The following is a 20,292-nucleotide window of genomic DNA, read 5'->3' as shown; positions in this document are numbered from 1 at the left end:
CTTTACACCCATTTGTTATCCCCAATCTTCCCAAGTCCTTCAAAAATTTACCTTGAGGTTTTGAAAGGTAGCGCAAGATTGAGGACGGTAGAGCTCTACAAATTGTTCTTAAAGGGAATGTACAACATTCGCTTTTGCTGCAGTGTTCAGAATAAATGGATTTGGAGGATTTAGAATGTTATAGCAAATACTGTTAAACTGACTTGTTTCACGTTTTGGGCTTGTACATGCTGGAAAAACCAAGAAAACCAATCCTGTTCTTGAAGACTGGTTCCCTGGCCCCACTTATGATGAAACAGAGCAGTTTATAGACTTTGGGGAATTGTATGGTCAGAGAATCAGTCTGGCAGGCTTGTACCTCTTCACAGGTGTATATCCATTGCAAAGAAAATGCGGAATAACTCAATATGAATAAGTAGGAGCAGTTTTTAAAAATAAGCCAGTTTTCTCCAACGCTGGTCGGCCGACCAGCGCTGGAAAAATAAAGTTTCTCTTGAAAATGTCAGCACACCAGGAGCCACGATTTTACAGGATGCTTCTGACCGTCATTCCCTAACAATCCAGTAAGATTTTTTGTGATAATTTGATCATTTCGTTTTTTGATGTTTGCAGATGTTGTATCTTCCCTTTAAATTAAACTTGATGTCCAAAGGGAGTTAGGGTTTATAGCTATTTCGCTTTCCCATCCCTGCGTGCCACAAGTAGGACCCTCAGTTTGTGATGAATTCTGTACTGCCTTCTGGCGAATAAGGAATTCCATGGGATACGTTCGCGCATTCGCAAAGCCAGTCAGGAACGCATGCTCGCAGACCAAATGTCCAGCGAACAGAACTGGGCACAGAAGTGGTAGAAATTTACTGGTTTTTTTGTTACAAACTTGACAAAATCCCTAATCACGAATGGTGAAGGGTGGCATTGACAAAAGTGACGCCACTTTTTTGAGTTGCATTCTTAGCAACAGAATCCAGATAAGAAACACTTTAAAAATTGTTGCATATCTTTTCTTTTTTTCCCCTCAAAAATGTATTATAATACCCACTGAACTAAAAGTTCAAAAAGATTAGTTATTTATGCAACCTTCTTTAAGATTTCGTGCAATTTTGTTGTTTTAAACGAAAAAAATATTGAACAAAGTGGAAACGATCCTATGTACCTTTAAATTCCAGCAATTGGGATCCGGGATGTCCATCCTTCCCACAGATCCTACTCTTCAAAAATGGCCTCTCTGTAGTAACCTCTCGGTGGTACAGCAAGATGTATCGAATAAATGCTAGTATTTTTGTCAAACTTATTTTTTTTCTGATTTTGTTTTTCATTTTTCCAGAAGAAGCCCGACACCCCTTCTATGCTGCACGAAGCAGCCAGCGACTGTATCTGCTCAGCGCTGTATGCCATGGAGGATATAGAGGAGCATCTATCCCTAGCGGAGACGCTCTACAGGGGTATCATGCAGCTACCTGAATCCTATGCACTGGTTGTCGCTGGTGAAGATGTGGATAAGTAAGCACTCCATTTGGTCAGTCATTCTTGATTCCCTCAGCATTTATGATGGCAGCCTTCGTGGCTCTCCCAAATCCACAAATACCCGTAGGCTTGAAACCAATGGTACATTTTTTGTACTTGTACATGTATGTAGTAAATCTTAGCAGGGTTATTAATCCTAAGCCTCCCTTTTCCTCGAACAGCACTAAGTATGCAGTACTTTAAGCCTTGTATGATAATACGCCAGGGAAAGGCAAGAACCAGATGTTGAATTAAAATCTCCCAACGAAATAATACCATCAAGAGTTTGGTTGTGGTACTCACTGCTACATCAGGTTTGAACCATTCCTGACGAGCTGGATTGTTGATTGGTAAGACATGTGCACTTGTATGCTGAAGGTCGTTGGTTGGTGTCCCACAGGAGTAAGCTCGTCCTTGTTTTTCTGGCAAGGCCCCCCACCCCACAGGACTGAGTATACAAAGCTTAGGCCAAAAAAAAAAGTCTCCGGTTTCTGGTATGGAGCTTGCCCATACTGATTTTTTTGCTTCAAATGTCGGCTGATTACTGCAAATGGTGCCCGACTAAACTTAGTGCAAATATATGGGAGTCCAGAGAGGCCACATAAAGCTTATTCTCGACCATAACCCAATCTAAAAACACGTTAAAATTGTGCAGCAGCAGGATTCCAGTCAAACCAGTGAGTTTGGCGGTTTTGAGACATCATCTCTCATTGAAAAAAAAATTTTTCATTTTGCCGACGCGCATGGCTACGGCGACACGCGCGCATACCAGAAACCGGAGACTTTTTTTTTTGGCCTAATGGAATTACACAGGTGAAGGTAAAAACCCCAATATTGAATTCATTGAAAAATCATAAGAGCCAGAAGCCAATACTAAGGATATACTTGAGGTTTGAAACCCCCCCCCCCTCCCAAATACTTAAATCACTCTGACTTGCTATTAACATGTGGAATCTAATGAAACCTATTCTGAAAATTTGCAGGGCGATCAACTACAGCAGGATATTCACAGAACTGGCTGAAGCGTTCATGGAAGTCATGGTGGAAACACCAAATCAGGTACGTACGTTATCAGATAGCGACAAAAAAAAAATCATCTGAAAGATTGCTGAATTGTTGCCTTTGAGAAAGTGAGTTTGCTTGTTTTCTTTGTTCGCACTCAAGTGAAGAAAACCCACAGAAAAATGATGGTAAACTGAGTAATGGCTAAAAAATAAAGGGCATCTTACATGTATGCTCTTCCACCGTATGAAAAAAACAAGTACAAAATTGTTCTTGAGAATCATATGGGGGACTTAGTTACAAATTGTTAAATGTCGGACAATATTTCTTGGTTGTGCCTTCTCAGGGTCTGGGAGATTTGAGCATTCTGGATGCTGTGCTGACCTGCGTAGGTCACTGCCAGTACGAGGTGGCGGAAATCACCTTCAACTTCTTCTACCGCCTCTCCGAGATCCTCTACAAGAGGCGACAGGACAAACTGAACGAGATCTACCGGCCCTACATCGAGCGGCTCGTCAATGCCTTGAGCACGCACTGCCAGATGGATTCAGATCATGTGAGTTTCGTCCAGAGATATTGCCGGTGTTGTCTTAATTGGTTGAATTGCACGCACCTCAGAGGACAGAATTTGAACATTGACAAGTCAGGTGTGAGGGTTATTGTCTGTAAGCTAAAAGAGATCAGATTTCATCGCAGTCCAAATTTCATATGACACCAGTTCTTACACGGCGCGTAAAGCCAATGCTGGTGTGAACTAGTGACCTTATTACAGGCATTCATGCTGCACATTTGCTTGCAATACTAACCACATTTACAACTAAGGCAAAATATGTCATGAATATTGCTTGGTTTGAAACTCTCTTCAGATTGATATTTTGTTATACTTCCGCATGCTTGTCAATTTTTTACTTTGATTTGTCTAAGCTGACATTTAAACTTCTTCGTATTCGCCTCGGTAGCCATTTTGAAAATTTCTACCTATATTTTTTCAAAGTGCAAATCTGCGATGGCCCTAAAGTTTCTCTAGGGCATGTTCTTACTGCATGCCAACTTTCATGCTTTAATCATCAAATGAGCAATTCTGTCGTATTTTGCACCAATCTGCCTGACTGTCCCTTTGTGTCGACCCTTATCGACCCTTTATTTCGTTACAGGAAGGTGTCCCAGACGAGAACGATGATTTTGGTGACTTCAGGATCAGGGTCTCAGAACTCATCAAAGATGTCATCTTCCTGGTCGGGTCAACCACCTGCTTCTCACAGGTACGCTGCCTTACGCGGGAGAGTGTTACATTACAGGGACAAAGGGAACCACAAAGCATTGTCCTCGGGCGTATAGAAATTCACAACTGTGTGCATGCATTGGTTCGTGTGTGTATAGCGGGAAGTACGTGCGACTGATTTTATTCTGTATCTGCATAAATCGGAAAGCGTCTCTGCGTGAGCGTCAGGCGCCGTCGGGAGAGTGTTACATTACAGGGACAAAGAGAACCACAAAGCATTGTCCTCGGGCGTATAGAAATTCACGACTGTGTGCATGCATTGGTTCGTGTGTGTATAGCGGGAAGTACGTGCAACTGGTTTTATTCTGAATCTGCATAAATCGGAAAGCGTCTCTGCGTGAGCGTCAGGCGCCGTCGGGAGAGTGTTACATTACAGGGACAAAGGGAACCACAAAGCATTGTCCTCGAGCGTATAGAAATTCACGACTGTGTGCATGCATTGGTTCGTGTGTGTATAGCGGGAAGTACGTGCAACTGATTTTATTCTGAATCTGCATAAATCGGAAAGCGTCTCTGCGTGAGCGTCGGGCGCCGTCGGCAGTGCGTTCCAGTGTCTCTCCCATTGGTCTCCCCCAACTCTCCCTTTGTGAACATTGAGGGGGTACTTTTGCGCAGAGTCCAGATTTGTTGATTTGTCACTTTCATATTTTTGATTTTATTTGTACAGATGTTCCGAAACTTAGCTAGTCAGGGCTCGACTGTCACGTGGTACGTCACGGAGGCCTCACTGTTTGTCATGTCGTCAGTTGCTAAGAATGTTTTGCCGTAAGTTTCATTCCATTTTTTTCTCAACGCAAATTATGGCCAATACACCAAATGTTCAGTTCTTCTACTGAAAAGTGCAAGAAATTTTTTAGTTTTTTTGAAATATCGTGTTTGAATCAAATCTTTGCGGGAAAAATTACTTTCAATTTTAGAATAATGTTAATCTCAATTAAAATAACCAAATTTGTGGATTACCACCTTTTGGTCATTAGGCCAAATTTACTGTAAGTCTTGGTCAAAAATTCAAACTTATAGTGCCTTGAACGTACTCAGTTATTGCGATATTAGCTAAAAAAGGCAACCTTTCTAGCGAAAAGTTTGGTTTAATGTTTATACAACGGTTACATGTCTTTGCAATTGCACTTCATCTAGTTTTTATCAAAAAATAACCCTTCATTTGTTGAAATGTTGACTGTATATTTCTGGTGGATGTTGTTTCAGTGATGAGAACGGCGTGGTTCCGCAAGTCATCCAAGCAATCCTTGCCCTACCAGATGAGACCCACGTTGCGGTCAAGCACACCAGCATCCAGATGCTGGGAGAATTATCGGAGTGGATCGATACTCACCCACAGACCATCGGTAAGGCCAAAAAAAAAAATAAGTCGGTCTCTGGTCAGCGCGCGTGTCGATTTTAATCATGCGCGTTGATCTTTTTTTTTTCCAAAATGTTCCGCGGTAGCTCCAACAGTGCCCTCTATTTCTGCACCTCCTCAATTTTTTTTTACCAAAGAGCACCAAGGAATGGGAAATTGCACCAAGGCAAATGATCGAAAGCACCAAGGCATATTATGGAGGACACCAATGTACATAAGGACACCAAAAAAGCAAAATAGTACCCCACCTTGTCTGTACAATCCAAGCTTGTAGAAAAAAAAAAAAGCCCCCCCCAAAAAAACGCTGCGTGGCCACGTCAATTCCAGAACTTTGGTCTGACCAGAGACCGAATATATTTTTTTTGGGCCTAAATCAGTGTTGATGAGATGACCTTTGTCCGTAAAAAGCATCCTTGGGCTAGTGTGGATGGAGTAAAAAAATCTAAATTTATTTTTAGGTTGGATAAGCAAGAAACAAAATGTGCTTTAGGGTGTCGCTTAACGACATGTACAATGGAACGTCGCTGTACCGAACACTGCTATACCGAACATTCGGCTATACCGAACATCTTCTTCGGCTCCCGATGTTTGTGTACAATACGTTCTGAATATTGTTGTTGAAAAATATAAACAGAAAGTGACAAGTGGCTAACATTTCCCCAAGGAATAGTGGGGGAAAGCCACCTTTCGCTGTGGGAAGTAAGCTCAAAAATGGTGAAATTACATAATTCAACTGTCGGCATGAGTTCAAAGTCATCTTTGAGTACTTACATGTACATGTACCAGGGCATGCTGGGTGAGGTTCTGAAGAGCGCTATTTATTTAAAAGTGAGTACCGGAGCATTGCCACTTTAAAATGGCTATACCGAACTATCGTTAGTACGAACAATTTGTGTGGATCCCGCGGTGTTCGTTATAGTGGCGTTCCACTGTACTGGTCTCGGTTCCCCAGGAAGAGAAATCCAGAGGCAACAGTTTAAGCTAGGAATAAACGCAAAACACCTTAGACAGGCTCTGGTATCTTGACGCTCTGTAACTCTTTTCACGCAGAGCCCATTCTCAACTTCCTAACCAACGGTCTGAGGAACAGCCAGCTGTCTTCGGTAGCAGCGACCGCCATCCAGAGCATCTGCAAGACCTGCCAGGACCACCTGGCCTCGCACCTGGAGGGCCTCCTGCAGATTGCCCAGGCTGTGGATGCCTTCAACCTGTCGCAAGAGGCTGCCATAGGGCTGATAGAAGGTAAGGGTCGGAGGTCACAGGTCAAAGGGTGGTCTGAGGTCATGGGTTGTAAGTCTACCACTTATGGTTCCGGTCCAATCACTGCCTCAATGTCTCATTCCAATACAGACTTAACCTGTAATCAGAATAAGAACCCATAACAGAGGTGCTACCAAGGTAACACTTGGGTAGTACATGCAACCTCGTTGCGCTTTCGACAAGTGGACAGCACGTGTGTGTATCCATTCCGTTCACAAGTACCCCCTCACCAGCAAACAAAGTACAGTTGGGGGTGACCGACCGACGCCATCTTGCCTGACTGCAAATTTGCCGCGACGCACAGCCGTACCACTTCGTGCTCATAGTACAAATCCCCTGGTGTAACTGCGTCACACACAAGGAACGGTGCGCGTCAACCAGCTAAATGTCCCGCCCATGGGACGTCTTAACTAGGTAACAGGGTGCCCTCTTTCGTTGGCGCACAGAGCCCATTGGTTCGTAGTCATACAATTCTGTGCTAACTGAGCAGAAAAAAAATAAAAACTACGTGAAATCCAAACATATGTGCTTATTGTGATGGACTTTATTAAATTCATCAAAATCCAACACTGTCAAAGGGGATGTCAATTAGACCTCACATACTCAATGTTGTTCCTTTCTGATTGATGTTCCATGTTTATGTTGTCTTGTAGGTACAGCGTTAGTTCTGACCAGGATGCCACTAGAGAAGATACAGGAAGGCCTCAAGCAGTTGATGTTGGCTCAGGTCACTCCGCTTAGCCAGGCAAGATAGAAAAACAATAATGTCCTTTGTCATGAAATTACAGTTGTTTGTCCCCATGCTTTTTTTTCGGGGTTCACCCCAAAATCTGGCATTTTTCTTGCTATACAAAATTTCAGTGTTGGTGTCACAAGTCCAGTCACAAGTCCAGTCACAAGTCCAGTCACAAGTCCAGTCACAAGTCCAGTCACAAGTCCAGTCACAAGTCCAGTCACAAGTCCAGTCACAAGTCCAGTCACAAGTCCAGTCACAAGTCCAGTCACAAGTCCAGTCACAAGTCCAGTCACAAGTCCAGCCACAAGTCCAGCCACAAGTCCAGTCACAAGTCCAGTCACAAGTCCAGTCCCAAGTCCAGTCACATGTCCAGTCACAAGTCCAGTCACAAGTCCAGTCACAAGTCCAGTCACAAATCCAGTCACAAGTCCTTTCACAAGTCCAGTCACAAGTCCAGTCACAAGTCCAGTCACAAGTCCATCACAAGTCCAGTCACAAGTCCAGTCACAAGTCCATCACAAGTCCAGTCACAAGTCCAGTCACAAGTCCAGTCACAAGTTCAGTCACAAGTCCAGTCACAAGTCCAGTCACAAGTCCATCACAAGTCCAGTCACAAGTCCAGTCACAAGTCCATCACAAGTCCAGTCACAAGTCCAGTCACAAGTCCAGTCACAAGTTCAGTCACAAGTCCAGTCACAAGTCCAGTCACAAGCCCAGTCACAAGTCCAGTCACAAGTCTAGTCACAAGTCCAGTCACAAGTCTAGTCACAAGTTCAGTCACAAGTCCAACACAAGCCCATCACAAGTCCAGTCACAAGTCCAGTCACAAGTCCAGTCACAAGTCCAGTCACAAGTCCATCACAAGTCCAGTCACAAGAAACGGGCTGATCAATGGCAAAGGAATGCTTTTGTCACAGTTCATTTGAATAGCTAGCGACTTGACTTGAGACTGAAGGACTTGTGATGGACATGTGATGGACATGTGATGGACTTGTGATGGACATGTGATGGACATGTGATGGACATGTGATGGACTTGCAGGGACTTGCAGGGACTTGTGATGGGCTCGACTACAACACTGCAAAATTTTTGTACTTTAGAAGGAAACATCCAACAAAAAATCCGTCAATTTTTTTTGTCACAGATCAGATTCTTCACAAATTTCAAGTGAATTGTGGTCCAAGAAAAATGAAGGTGGGGTGGTTTTTGTGTGCGCGTGTTAAAGGTACAAAAACAACTCCAAATTAGTTAATTTTACAATTCGGAAAATTTGTGAGGAGAAGAAAATAAAATTTGTTGAAGAGCACGGGGAGAGCCATATTAACAATAAAAACTATAATTCTGTTGGAATGTCTGACTGCTCTGACATACCTACTGACGGACACCCCACCTACATAATGTACAACAAAATGTAATTTGTTTGCTACTGCTGTTTGAAAGAATTTAAATTGTCAAAAAAAGTCAGGAAGATGCACTGTCCAATATATGTTGACTTAGACATTTTAGCCCTGGGCAAAGTGTAAGTTTTACAAACAAAATCTGAGATTTTGGCTTTTCTTTATATCTTAAATGTGTGTGACACCCTGTTCAGTCTCGGACCCAGTGACATAACTCAGAAATGTCATAAAGAATCTGGAAAAAGAAAGCTGTGAGATTCTCTTCAAAATAAATCTGTTTTTCATTCGTCAACAGGTGTTAAAGGGAGATACTGAACGGAAGTCAAGTTTGTCTAGTGATCCGACTGTTTGGCTCGATAGAATAGCTGCAATATTTAAGTATGTCTGCTGTATTCTTAAAATTCCCCTAAGTCTTGAGCCTGGTTGGACCAGACCCTCCATTAAAACCAAAATAATGCAATATTTTTATCTGGAACGTGCCTCTGGAACCCCTAGCAACACATGCCTTTGGAATGCCTGAACTCAACCCCCTTCAAATCACCCCCCCCCCATTTCCTGAAAGCTAGATCCACTCCTGACAGGGGTAAGTGGGCATTTGTTAGGGCAGAAATTGGGATTGATTGCAGCTGCTTTTTGCCGAAATGTCAGCGTTGTGCTGTATGCTTCCTCTGTGCAGAAAACCTCAAATTGTGATGCCTTATGACAAAGTCGTGTATTTATCAGCTAACATGGACCCGCTCCAACTCATCGACATGCTTGCGACTTTAGGGGGTTCGGGTTGGGGGTTATTTGTTGCTTCATCCATTTCTTGCTAAGTTATGCAATGATTTAATTTAAAAATCATATAAGGAAGTCTAAAAGTTGGCAAATCTGTTAAAAGTTTTGACAATAAAATGAATTCGTAAAATTTGCACACTAGTTGAAGGCTATAACACCAAAAACCAGGAACAGCCTAGCTTTTGCCATGGGCCATGATGATACATGAAATACTTAAAGCTTTAAATTAAATGTATCGACTTTTCTACACTTTACTTTTTACTGAGTTTACATTAGGCCAAAAAAAAAAAGTCTCTGGTTTCTGGTATGCGCGCGCGTTGCCGTAGCCATGCGCGTCGGCAAAATGAAAAAGTTTTTTTTTCAATGAAAGATGATGTCTCAAAACCGCCAAACTCACTGGTTTGACTGGAATCCTGCTGCTGCACAATTTTAACGTGTTTTTAGATTGGGTTATGGTCGAGAATAAGCTTTATGTGGCCTCACTGGACTCCCATATATTTGCACTAAGTTTAGTCGGGCACCATTTGCAGTCATCGGCCGACATTTGAAGCAAAAAATCAGGTAAAAAAAAAAAGCCGCGTCGCCACACCACTTTTTGGGCAAGCTCCATACCACAAAACGGAGACTTTTTTTTTTTGGCCTTACAGATGTTTTTTTTTTATACTTATTTTGCAGAAATACAAACCCCGCCATCACCAACGGGCAGACCCATCCCTGCCAAGCCATCCTGCAGGAAATCTGGCCAGTACTATCCAACACGTGCAATACATATCAGGGTGATATCCGCATCATCGAGCGCTGCTGTCGCTGCATACGCTTTGCTATCCGCTGCGTGGGTAAAGGCTCGGCGCTGCTTCTAACTCCACTAGTTACGCAGGTGGGAAACTTACAGAAGCTCTTCTCAGACTGTGTGGACTCTGTACTGGAATTGGCCTGGAATACATTGTGTTACACTGTATTACATTGTATTACATTGTATGACATTGTATTACATTGTATTACATTGTATGACATTGTATTGATCAGTGTTGTAGTACTTGTGCTCCAGTAATAAGCCTTTTCAGAGTTCCAACTGCGCGCATTCGTAACCTGTGACAACGCACATTGTTTGTCTCCAATGCCCTTTGACAGTACCCACAATGCACAAACAGCCTTTTTGTAAAGTCAGTGGCGCGATGTTGTCAAAGGCCATTTGAGACAAATAATGCGCGTTGTCACAGGTTACGAATGCGCAGTTGGAACTCCGAAAAGGCTTATACTTGAATACTTTTTGAGAATACTCATACTCGCACTGGTACTCTAATATATCAAAATACTCGGACTCGAATTCATGGTACTTATATTCGAGAGGCAAAGTAGTTGAACTCAACAACTCGTACTCGTACTCAATTATAAGGACTCGGGTGAAAAAATCGAGTAATTTAGTTTTGAATGGAAAATCGCGTTATTGGAAATGCACATGCTTTGTTTCATCAATACTGAATAGTACTGGGCTTTGGGGAGGATCAATTTCCTTTGTGTTGGTCTTAGCACAGACTACATGCTTCGTCTTTATGTACAATGTGCGACCAGTGTCTGCGTAGGATCTCATTACTTCAGATGTTAATTGTTTTCACGTGGGGTCAAATGTCAAACAATATTTCAGCGCTCCATGTCATTTTTGTCGTTGAGGGAGATACATATGTATGGTCTCCAAAACGTTTGAGAATGAAGTTTTGGGAACAAGTTATATTTTTGTCTGTCTTGACAATCAAATTCTCTTCAATTCTTTCAGTTTTTTGTTGTTGATAAATCGACAAAGTACACATTGAGTATTTCAAACCTTTTTGATCTACGTGTATGTGTTTTCTCCTAGATGGTAACAATATACCAGGCCCATCAGCATTCGTGTTTCCTGTACCTTGGTAGTATATTAGTCCATGAATATGGGGACGATCCTGGCTGTATACCTGGCATCATAGACATGCTGCAAGTAAGTCATGTACATCTCACATTGAAGAAAAAATTATATTTTGCCAGATAACCCTAACACCGTAGGCATTTTTGCTAGGAGTGTAAACTCAGTCCTGCAAAATCCTCCAACTGCCTCCGTGTAAAAATAATACTTAGCCTCAATCCTGCCAAATCCTCTTTTATTTCTTGAATGTGGTCTTTGGAGGGGTGACCACTGCCTCAATCCTGCAAAATCCTCCAGCAATCACTGTCAATATGTTGAGGCAGAGCCAGTGACATCCTGGAGCAGTGCGGAGGATTTCAAGTACATGTATAATATAGTCATAAATTTGTACACGGCTGAGCATAAACTACACATGGTCTGGCCAAAGACCTTGACACAGTGCGTCCTCCGAAATCAGCCACACTCTTTTGCCATATAGCCTCAGTCCTCAGTCCTGTCAATATATAGCCTCAGTACTGTCAATATGTTCAGGCAGAGCCAGTGACATCCTGGAGCAGTGCGGAGAATTTCAAGTATAATATAAGCATAAATTTATACACGGCTGAGCATAAACTACATAAGGTCTGGCACAAGACCTCGACACAGTGCGCCCTCTGAAATCAGCCAACACACTTTTGCCATATAGCCTCAATCCTGTAAAATCATCCATTTTGCAAAGAGGATTTTGGAAGATTTGGGAAGGTTAGGGTTAAAGTTACTATTTGCTTGAGAAATTTCTGGTCAAAGGAGAGCAGGGAAAATTTTAAAGAATAGTTGTCTCTAGAATCATTTTTCCTTTATTCCTGTTTTCTTTTCTCTGTTTTCAGGTACACAAAAACTATACTGAATATGTATTTTATTGTATCAAAACATAGCAAGGTTGATTTCACGAAACAGTGTGTAACAAATTTATTGCGCAGCTGTGCAATATACTTATGGTCAATTTCACGAAACTTGGCATAGCTGCGCAACATTTTAAATAATATTGACATCTTGGATGAGGATAATAACAGCATTAACGACGGCTGTTTGTGTATGATTTTGTTTGCAAGTGGACAAGTGGACTGATGTCTATTATAAGATTGAATTTTGCGTCGGGGTGATATAAATCAAATTAGGTTTTGCCCTTCACCGACGTTTTAACACTGTATACTCAGGTAACACACTGAGTATAACACACTGAGTATACAGTGTTTAAATGTCGGGGCAGGGCAAAACCTAATTTGATTTATATCACCCCGACGCAAAATTCAATCTTATAATACTTTATACGGTACCCGCTGCTATGTACATCAGATTCGAACCAGCCAACCGATCCTGTTAGCTCGGTAGTCGAGTGGTAAGACATCTGCACTAGAAAGCAGGAGGTCGTAAGTTCGAGTCCCACCCGAGTGATGTTTTCCAACTTTCACTCAGGAGGTAACACACTGAGTATACAGTGTTTAAACGTCGGTGCAGGGCAAAACCTAATTTGATCGACGGACTCATGTCATTGCGTAAAGTTTTGTGAAATCGGCTGCAGTTCCAGTGTACACAAAACTCAGTTCAGTTGATTCAAAATAGGTCAAAAGTTTGTAAAATTATCGAAAATGGTAACGTGATGGGAATGACAACTCCACTTTCACCGTTAGCATGGAGACTCAACTTTAATGCCTACACATGTACCATGAAACAAGTGGTGCTGCAGTAATGTACATGTGGTGTAGTGCTACTACACAGACATGAATGGGCAAGTCATGTTAAAGGGAATGTACATCATTGGCTTTTGCTGTAATTTTCAGAAATGAACTATTTGGGGGGTTAGTATAATAGATCAAATATTGTTACACTGACATGTTTGAAGTTTTGTGTTTCAAAATGCTGGAAAAACCAAGAAAAACAAAAATATTCAAGTAGTCTGGTTCCCTGACTCCACTGAAGATGAAATGGATCAAAAATACCGGGAAATTGTACGGTAAGGGAACCAGTCTAGCTGGCCTACACCCGTTCATGAACATGGAACCAATAGCTAGCAAAACAAAATTTAGACTAAAAAAAAAAAGGGTAAATTTGGAGCAGTGATTGAAAAATAGTTAGGTTTTCCCAACGGTGGTCGGCCGACCAGCTTTGGAAATGTATACAAATATACCGTTTTCTTGAAAATGGCTTCACATCAGGTGCCATTATTTTACAGGTTGCTTAAACATGTCATTTACCAACATCCTAGTAAGGTATTTCGTAACAACTTATTTATTTCGATGTTTGCAAATGTTGTATTTTCCCTTTAAGCTGCTCCCATATGGGTCGATCTAAACAATTTGGGGTCCACTTTTTTTTCCTGTCCCTGTTACATCTGACGTCTATGATTTTACAGTTCTGATGCACTCCTAAATGCAGTCGTCCTCCAAGAGTGATTATGAATAGCAAACTACCCAACAAATGAAAAAAAAATTGCTTGAAGTCAGTGATACTTGAATGGTAAATTACAAAGTACCAAGATAACAGGGACAGGAAAGATGTCACGCTTTAGACCCCAGATTTATAGACTGTGTGGCCTCTGTGCTGGAATTGGCCTGGAATACATTGTGTTACACTGTATTACATTGTATTACATTGTATAACATTGTATTTATCAATGTTTAGATTTATAGAATGACCCAGATGAGTGTGAGTCACAAGTGACAGTCAGTCGGGGAGTCAGTCAGTCGGGTAGTCAGTTAGTGAGATAGGTACAAAGAGAACTGTAGGCTGGCCCTCTTGGAGCAGCTAAAAGATAAATCCCTTGGTTCTTGCATGCCTGTGTGGACTCACAGAACATAAATTTGTTTGTTAAAGGGAATATACATCATTTGCTTTTGCTGTAATTTTCAGAAATGGATGGAATTGGGGGGTTGGAAATATATAGCAAATTATAGTTACACTGACTTTTTTGAGGTTTTGGGTTCGAAAATGCTATAAAAACCAAGAAAAACAATCATTTTCCTGTAGTCTGGTTCCCTGACTCCATATAGGAAGAAACAGAGCAGTTTACATACATTGGGGGAATTGTAAGGTCAGGGAACCAGTCTAGCTGGCTTGTACCCGTTCATAGGTGTGTATTAAATCGATTGCAAACAAGTGCGATGGTCAATTGGGGCCAGTATTTGAAAAAAGCCAGTGTTTTCCAACGCTGGTCGGCCGACCAGCATTGGAACTTGATACAAAAATAGCACTTTTCTTGAAAATGACAGTATACCAGGTGCCGTGATTTTACAGGATGCTTTACACTGTCATTCACTAACAGTCCAGCAAGGTATTTCAAAACGATTTGGTAGTTTTATTTTTTGATGTTTGTAAATGTTGTATTTTCCCTTTAACTGATCTAGATTGTCTTGTTTGTTTTGTTGTCCATCCAGGCTTTCATAGTACCAACCTTCCAGATTCTACAGCAACCCCAGGGCCTGAGGAATCACCCAGATGTAGTGGATGACTTCTTCAGACTCTGCTCAAGGTATTTATCATCCCCACTGACCTGCTAACAATGGAGTGCTGTGGCATCATGGTCTAGAGCATTGGACTCGTAATCTGCGGGTAATTCTGCAGGTTGTGGGTTCCAGTCCAGCCTGGGGTCGTGGTGCATGTGTGCCCTTGTACAAGGCACGTTGTCACTCATTGCTTCTCTCCACCCAGGAGTAAATGGGTACCTGTGAGGGCAGAGATGGTTATTGTGATTGATTTTAGCTGCTTTACACTAAAATGGCAGCATTGAGCTGTATACTCTCCAAGGAGCTGAAGTTTTGGAATGTTTCATTGGCCCAATAAGCAGACGTAATTATGATGCCTTGAGCACCAATAATAGTGGATGCGTGCCATGAAGGGCAGGCTACAGGCAGGCGACGGGCAGGCGACGGGCAGGCGATGGGGAGGCGATGGGCAGGCGATGGGCAGGCGACGGGCAGGCGAGGGGCAGGCGACGGGTGGCAAAGCCACCTTTGCAAAGCGGGCTAGGGGAAGCCTTTTCGTTTAAAAACATTGCCTTTTTTTTGCTAATTTGCAAGCCAACAAATAGTCTTATACTCAGAAAAGAAAGTTATGTGCTGAAATATGAGCTCATTGAATGTGGAAAATATTTACACATTATAACCTGGTGCCCCGCCAAGCTTTCTGAGGTACTTGCCAAGCTTCAAAAGCTGCCGCCAACCTTAAAAAGTTGCCTGCCTTGCTTAAAAAAAAGGAAAAAAATTATAAAAAAAGACAAACAAGTGGGACTACCCTTACCCTCCAGGGTATATTTGGCCAGAAACTCTGCCAAAAGTAATAACATGCAACACTTGTCAAACTGACAAGCCTGCCCATTGTAGCAATCAATCAGGTCAAAAGTCTCAAGGCCAAACTGCCTCAGAGTCCCTGGTCACCGATGTGCTAAAAAAAGATGATGCTGAGCCAGTATTGTACTTAACTGTTACTGTGTTAGAAATGGCCTAAAAGCTTTTATTGGCACATAAATTGCATGTTCATCTGCAAATAGCGCCCCCTAGCATAAAGAAATGTATGACTGCAAATAGTGCCCCTAACATAATTATAGCGCCCCCCTCCTCTGCTTTTTGACGGTACACCGACCTTTGATTTTCAAAGTTGGAGAACACTGACCCCACATCCTTATAGATGGCCGAAAAACCCAGTGCTCTTTAGAAATGTCCACTGAGAACTTCTACTGTGACTCTAACTTGCTAGTGCCACACGAAATTTGTCAAGAAATCCTGAGATTTCCAGCGGCGTTTAAAGTTTTGGATCCCTACATCTGCGTTTTTCAGGTTACTCCAGAAGTGTCCCGTAGCGTTTCTACAGTGTTCATCTGTGGAACCCATCATGGAGTGTGCATTGGCTGCCATGTCGCTGGATCACAGGGAAGCTAACGCCTCCGTCTGCAAATTCTTTCATGAGCTCACGCTGGGCGCCGTATCAAAATGGGTGAGTTTATAATAATTGGTTTACTTTAGGGCCCGTGACCATTCAGCCTCGGTATGAAAAGGGCCCCCCGGTTAGCTCGTCCCCTCCCAGCTACTGGCCCAGGAGCTTGTCCTGTTGATAATCAGGAACTCCTCTATCCTGGGGTCTTTTGTTTGCAAGTATTGACACATGTCCCAGAAGAAACCCGCTTGTGGTTTTCATCTCTCAGCGCGAAACAATAGAACACTTTCGTCGGCACAGATCAAAACCCCTGCCATGCGGTTTCGCGCACAATGGGACCGTAAATTACCAAGGCATTATGGAAGGATTTTATCTTTAATCCGGTAAGTCTGCTATTGTTCTGCTCTGGACGTTCTCTGAAGGGCAATAAATTGATGCGCCTGACTGACTTCAAAACTTCTGGTCAGACAGGACCATGTACCGGACTAGACTGGGCTGAAGACCGGTGCTGCTGGTTACCTGTGCAGTAACCATGGTAACAGATGTTGAGGATCCCAGAAAGCTCCCAGCAAAGAATGCTGAGGGAGTCATAGTTAGTGTTTGGCCAACTCAGCTTCCCTTTGTCTGAAAGGGAAATTACAACATTTGCAAACATCAAAAAACGAAATGATCAAATTATCATGAAATACCTTACTCAATTGTTAGGGAATGACGGTCTAAAGCATCCTTTAAAATCGTGGCTCCTGGTGTGCTGACATTTTCAAGAAAAACCTGTATTTTTCCAACGCTGGTCGTCCGACCAGCGTTGGAGAAAACTGGCTTTTTTCAAAAACTGTTCTTAATTTTTCATATTTAGTTATTCTGACTTTTGCAAATGATCACACACCTGTGAAGGGGTACAAGCCTGCTAGACTGATTCTCTTACCTTACAATTCGCTAAAGTGTATTAATTGCTTCGTTTCATCTTATGTGGGGTCAGGGAACCAGACTACAAGAACATGATAGGTTTTCTTGGTTTTTCCAGCATCTACAAGCCCAAAACATGAAACAAGTCAGTTTAACAATATTTTATATAACATACTAATCCTCCAAATCCATTTATTTCAGAAAATTGCAGCAAAAGCATATGTTGTACATTCCCTTTAATTGCTAAACTTACCCTTCCCCCCCCCTTTTTTCCTTCAAAGGAGAGTCAAGACTATGACACAAGAAAAAACTTGATCTTGAGTCTTCTGGAGAAACACGGTCCGGCCATCACCACTCGGATCATCAATGCCTGTGTCTTCTATCTTCCTTCCTACATGATGCCAGACATCTCAGAGGTCCTCTTTGAGTTGATCCGAGTCAACAGAGAGGTATGTTCAAGACGTCCGTGTTTGATAGATCTCAGGACACCTTATACAGGCATGCAACTTTCCATCGGATCCGTTGATATCCTTGTTTTTTACTTCTCATGAATGTCATTAAAAAATAATTGAAGAACACTGTACAAAGTCTTGTGTGGTTTGGAATTTCCTCGTTTTTGTTTCAAAACAGTCTTTGTAAATGAACAATACAAACGGGCTGCTCGCCATTTGCAAATGTGCCCCAGGAACTATATCATCATATAATAATAACTGTATTTATATAGCGCTTTTTGCCAGAGGATACATTGCGCTGGGGGAGAATGCAACCAAAGCCAGGTAAATGAAGTATATGAACATATGAGACCCATTATGAAGCACCTTTTTGCTAGGTGCTGCGGCGCATAATTGCTGCCACTGCCAGAAACACCAGGGCAAACCCCTCCTCTTAGCGACAAGTGTTACTGGGTTCTTTAATGTGCATTACACAACACACGGGACCTACGGCTTTACGTCCCATCCGAAGGACGAAGCAATAATGGTAAAGTGCCTTGCTCAAGAGCACAAGCACCATGTTCCCACGGTCAGGATTCGAACCCATGTACCACGGCACACGAGTCGAACACCGTAACCATTGGACTACAGCACCCCACAATCATATCAAGAAGAAATAATTATTACGTGTAGATGAAGCTATGACGACAAACAATTTGCTTCATTACAAGTGCCTGTAGCAACAGGTACATGTGAAAAAACAGTGGATTTTTTTTAAAGCAATGTTGGTGTTCATGTCAGAGATTTTAATAGTGTAAAACTTAAATAAACCGTAAAGACAATAACCAAAGTTGAAAACTACATGTATAGTTTCTTCTTTCGGGATTGTTTTTGCAGTTAATTTTTTTTATATCAAATTGATTGTCGTCTTTTGCAAATATACAACCTTTCAAAAATTTATTTGAAATCTTGCAGGAGTGTGTGATAAACCATCATGAATGGTAACTTGACTCGGTTTGAAATTTCTTTCAACGGAAATGTGTTTTAGGATAAGATCCTTATCTATTGATACGATCTGACTGCTCTTGGCTTTCGCCTAGCAAACCACTTGAATATTAGCGATAAGAGTTAAAACGTTTTTCGAGTCGCACGACTTTCACTTTTCTCTGTGTAAATGCTGTGTGACGCAAATTGGCCAAAGTCGAAACAATGTTTTGACAAATGGATTTGCTTTAGTCTTATCAATGTTTTGACAAATTGTACTTTTGAGGAAGAACAGTTGATAATCGTGTGATCTTATAAGATATGATCAGTCAAATGGCTGCAACAGGAAAAAGGGGTGAATGACCTTTGAAGGAAGTGGATGTAGAATATCAAAATTTAAAAAAAAAATCAGAAAACTTTCATTGCGAAATATATATAAAGTTTGAAAAGTTCTGCTTCCGATTACATGCCTTTGCAAAAATAAGGTAGGTAGGTCGGAAAATGATTTTAGTTTGCCAAATTTTTCGTGCCGATGGAATTGGGTATTCACTTTAAGTGCAAATTTTTAGCCTGAACTATTTTCATTTGCGCCACAGAAGCTATCAAAAATGGCCACAAACAGGATTAAAGATCTTGCCTTAATTAGTGTAAATAGTCTTTATGGTCGATGATTCTTAAAAATAATGGAGAATTCAGGTCGTGCATACCACTATGCACAACAACAGTCATGACGGGAAACTGGCCAACACTGTCCGTATATTGCGCGGTATACTATCAGTGAAAAGCGAAGGGAACTTGCTGATTGCAAAACAACGGTGGTTTCTTTTCGAAAATAGCGAATAAATGCAGGCAAATAAATGGGGACAGCAGAAATGTTGCAAGGGTTTTTGACGTATAAAGGTTTTTGAGAAGCGTTTTCGTGAAGACAGAAAATATAACATGAATTTTTTTTTAACTTGCCGATAAATAGGGTCACGCCATAAAATTAGAAAGCAGAACTCTTTTTTGGGGGGGCCAATCGTGAATGCGATTCATCCTAATAATTATGAACCTCTAAAGTTTATGCCGTTTTTGAAAAAAATGATAATGTGATTCTGATCAAGTCTCTAATTTTCATCTCCCATTGACTCGCACATCTTTAGCCAAAAAACTATTAGATATGAGGGACCCAGGCTGTGGAACTCATTTACCGAGAACCTGAAAACATCTAAAAATGTGTCTACTTTCAAACGGAAATATCAATCGACCCTGTTGTATAATTATTGTAATCCCGAGTAACCCATTAACTTCCAGATTGCTCATGCTACAAATCTTATCCTGTTTGTTAACTGGCATGTAAAGTTTGTGTATTGTCCTTGTCTATTGTTTGTCCTGTGTTTTATGTATTAAAAGCAACTTTAAATTTCTATAAAAGGAGCCTGCGATTACAAGCTTAGCTTCTTAGTAGATTCCTCTACAGTTTCACCATCTGTCTATAAAGTACCTTTTTTATTAATTACTGTAATTAAAAAATGTGACATTGTGGTAAATAAATGAACAATGAACAATGAACAACAATGAGCAATGGCTGATCTCTCTCATTGTATCTGTTTTGCAGACAACATCGACTTGGCTTGAGGCCGCTCTCAAGTCCCTCCCGGTAGAGACACAAGACGGTAGAATCAATGCAACGCAGAAACAGCTGACGGACTTCCACAAGACTGTCACAAGGTGGGTCCTGGTTCTTCTGTACTTGCAAGTTCTTGTACGAACACGTGCAGTACTCAAAACATCAGAGATCTTACATCGCACCAAATTATTTGTTTTTGCAACGCCTACATTAAAGGTGCCCTGTCTGTGCTCTTCAGCA

The 20,292-nt window shown here is 41.7% G+C and overlaps 1 protein-coding gene across 1 annotated transcript in view; it reads left to right on the top strand.

The window, feature by feature from the left end:
• LOC119735780 (transportin-3-like) overlaps nucleotides 1-20,292 on the top strand; it is a 31,208-nt gene that overhangs the window by 9,656 nt on the left and 1,260 nt on the right. The window contains exons 6-20 of the mRNA XM_038209708.1: nucleotides 1,325-1,500; nucleotides 2,487-2,562; nucleotides 2,852-3,061; nucleotides 3,660-3,767; nucleotides 4,455-4,552; nucleotides 4,994-5,133; nucleotides 6,198-6,389; nucleotides 7,061-7,152; nucleotides 8,836-8,918; nucleotides 9,993-10,194; nucleotides 11,173-11,289; nucleotides 14,628-14,722; nucleotides 16,026-16,182; nucleotides 17,310-17,477; nucleotides 20,041-20,153. Of these exons, the coding sequence (XP_038065636.1) occupies nucleotides 1,325-1,500; nucleotides 2,487-2,562; nucleotides 2,852-3,061; nucleotides 3,660-3,767; nucleotides 4,455-4,552; nucleotides 4,994-5,133; nucleotides 6,198-6,389; nucleotides 7,061-7,152; nucleotides 8,836-8,918; nucleotides 9,993-10,194; nucleotides 11,173-11,289; nucleotides 14,628-14,722; nucleotides 16,026-16,182; nucleotides 17,310-17,477; nucleotides 20,041-20,153 (2,027 nt within the window). The remainder of the gene's footprint in view (nucleotides 1-1,324; nucleotides 1,501-2,486; nucleotides 2,563-2,851; nucleotides 3,062-3,659; nucleotides 3,768-4,454; nucleotides 4,553-4,993; nucleotides 5,134-6,197; nucleotides 6,390-7,060; nucleotides 7,153-8,835; nucleotides 8,919-9,992; nucleotides 10,195-11,172; nucleotides 11,290-14,627; nucleotides 14,723-16,025; nucleotides 16,183-17,309; nucleotides 17,478-20,040; nucleotides 20,154-20,292) is intronic.

Source organism: Patiria miniata, unplaced genomic scaffold, assembly GCF_015706575.1.
Source record: "Patiria miniata isolate m_02_andy unplaced genomic scaffold, ASM1570657v1 HiC_scaffold_29, whole genome shotgun sequence".
Classification (NCBI taxonomy): Eukaryota; Metazoa; Echinodermata; class Asteroidea; order Valvatida; family Asterinidae; genus Patiria; species Patiria miniata.
Note: the sequence above shows the minus strand (reverse complement) of the source record. Positions and strands in the feature narration are given on the sequence as shown.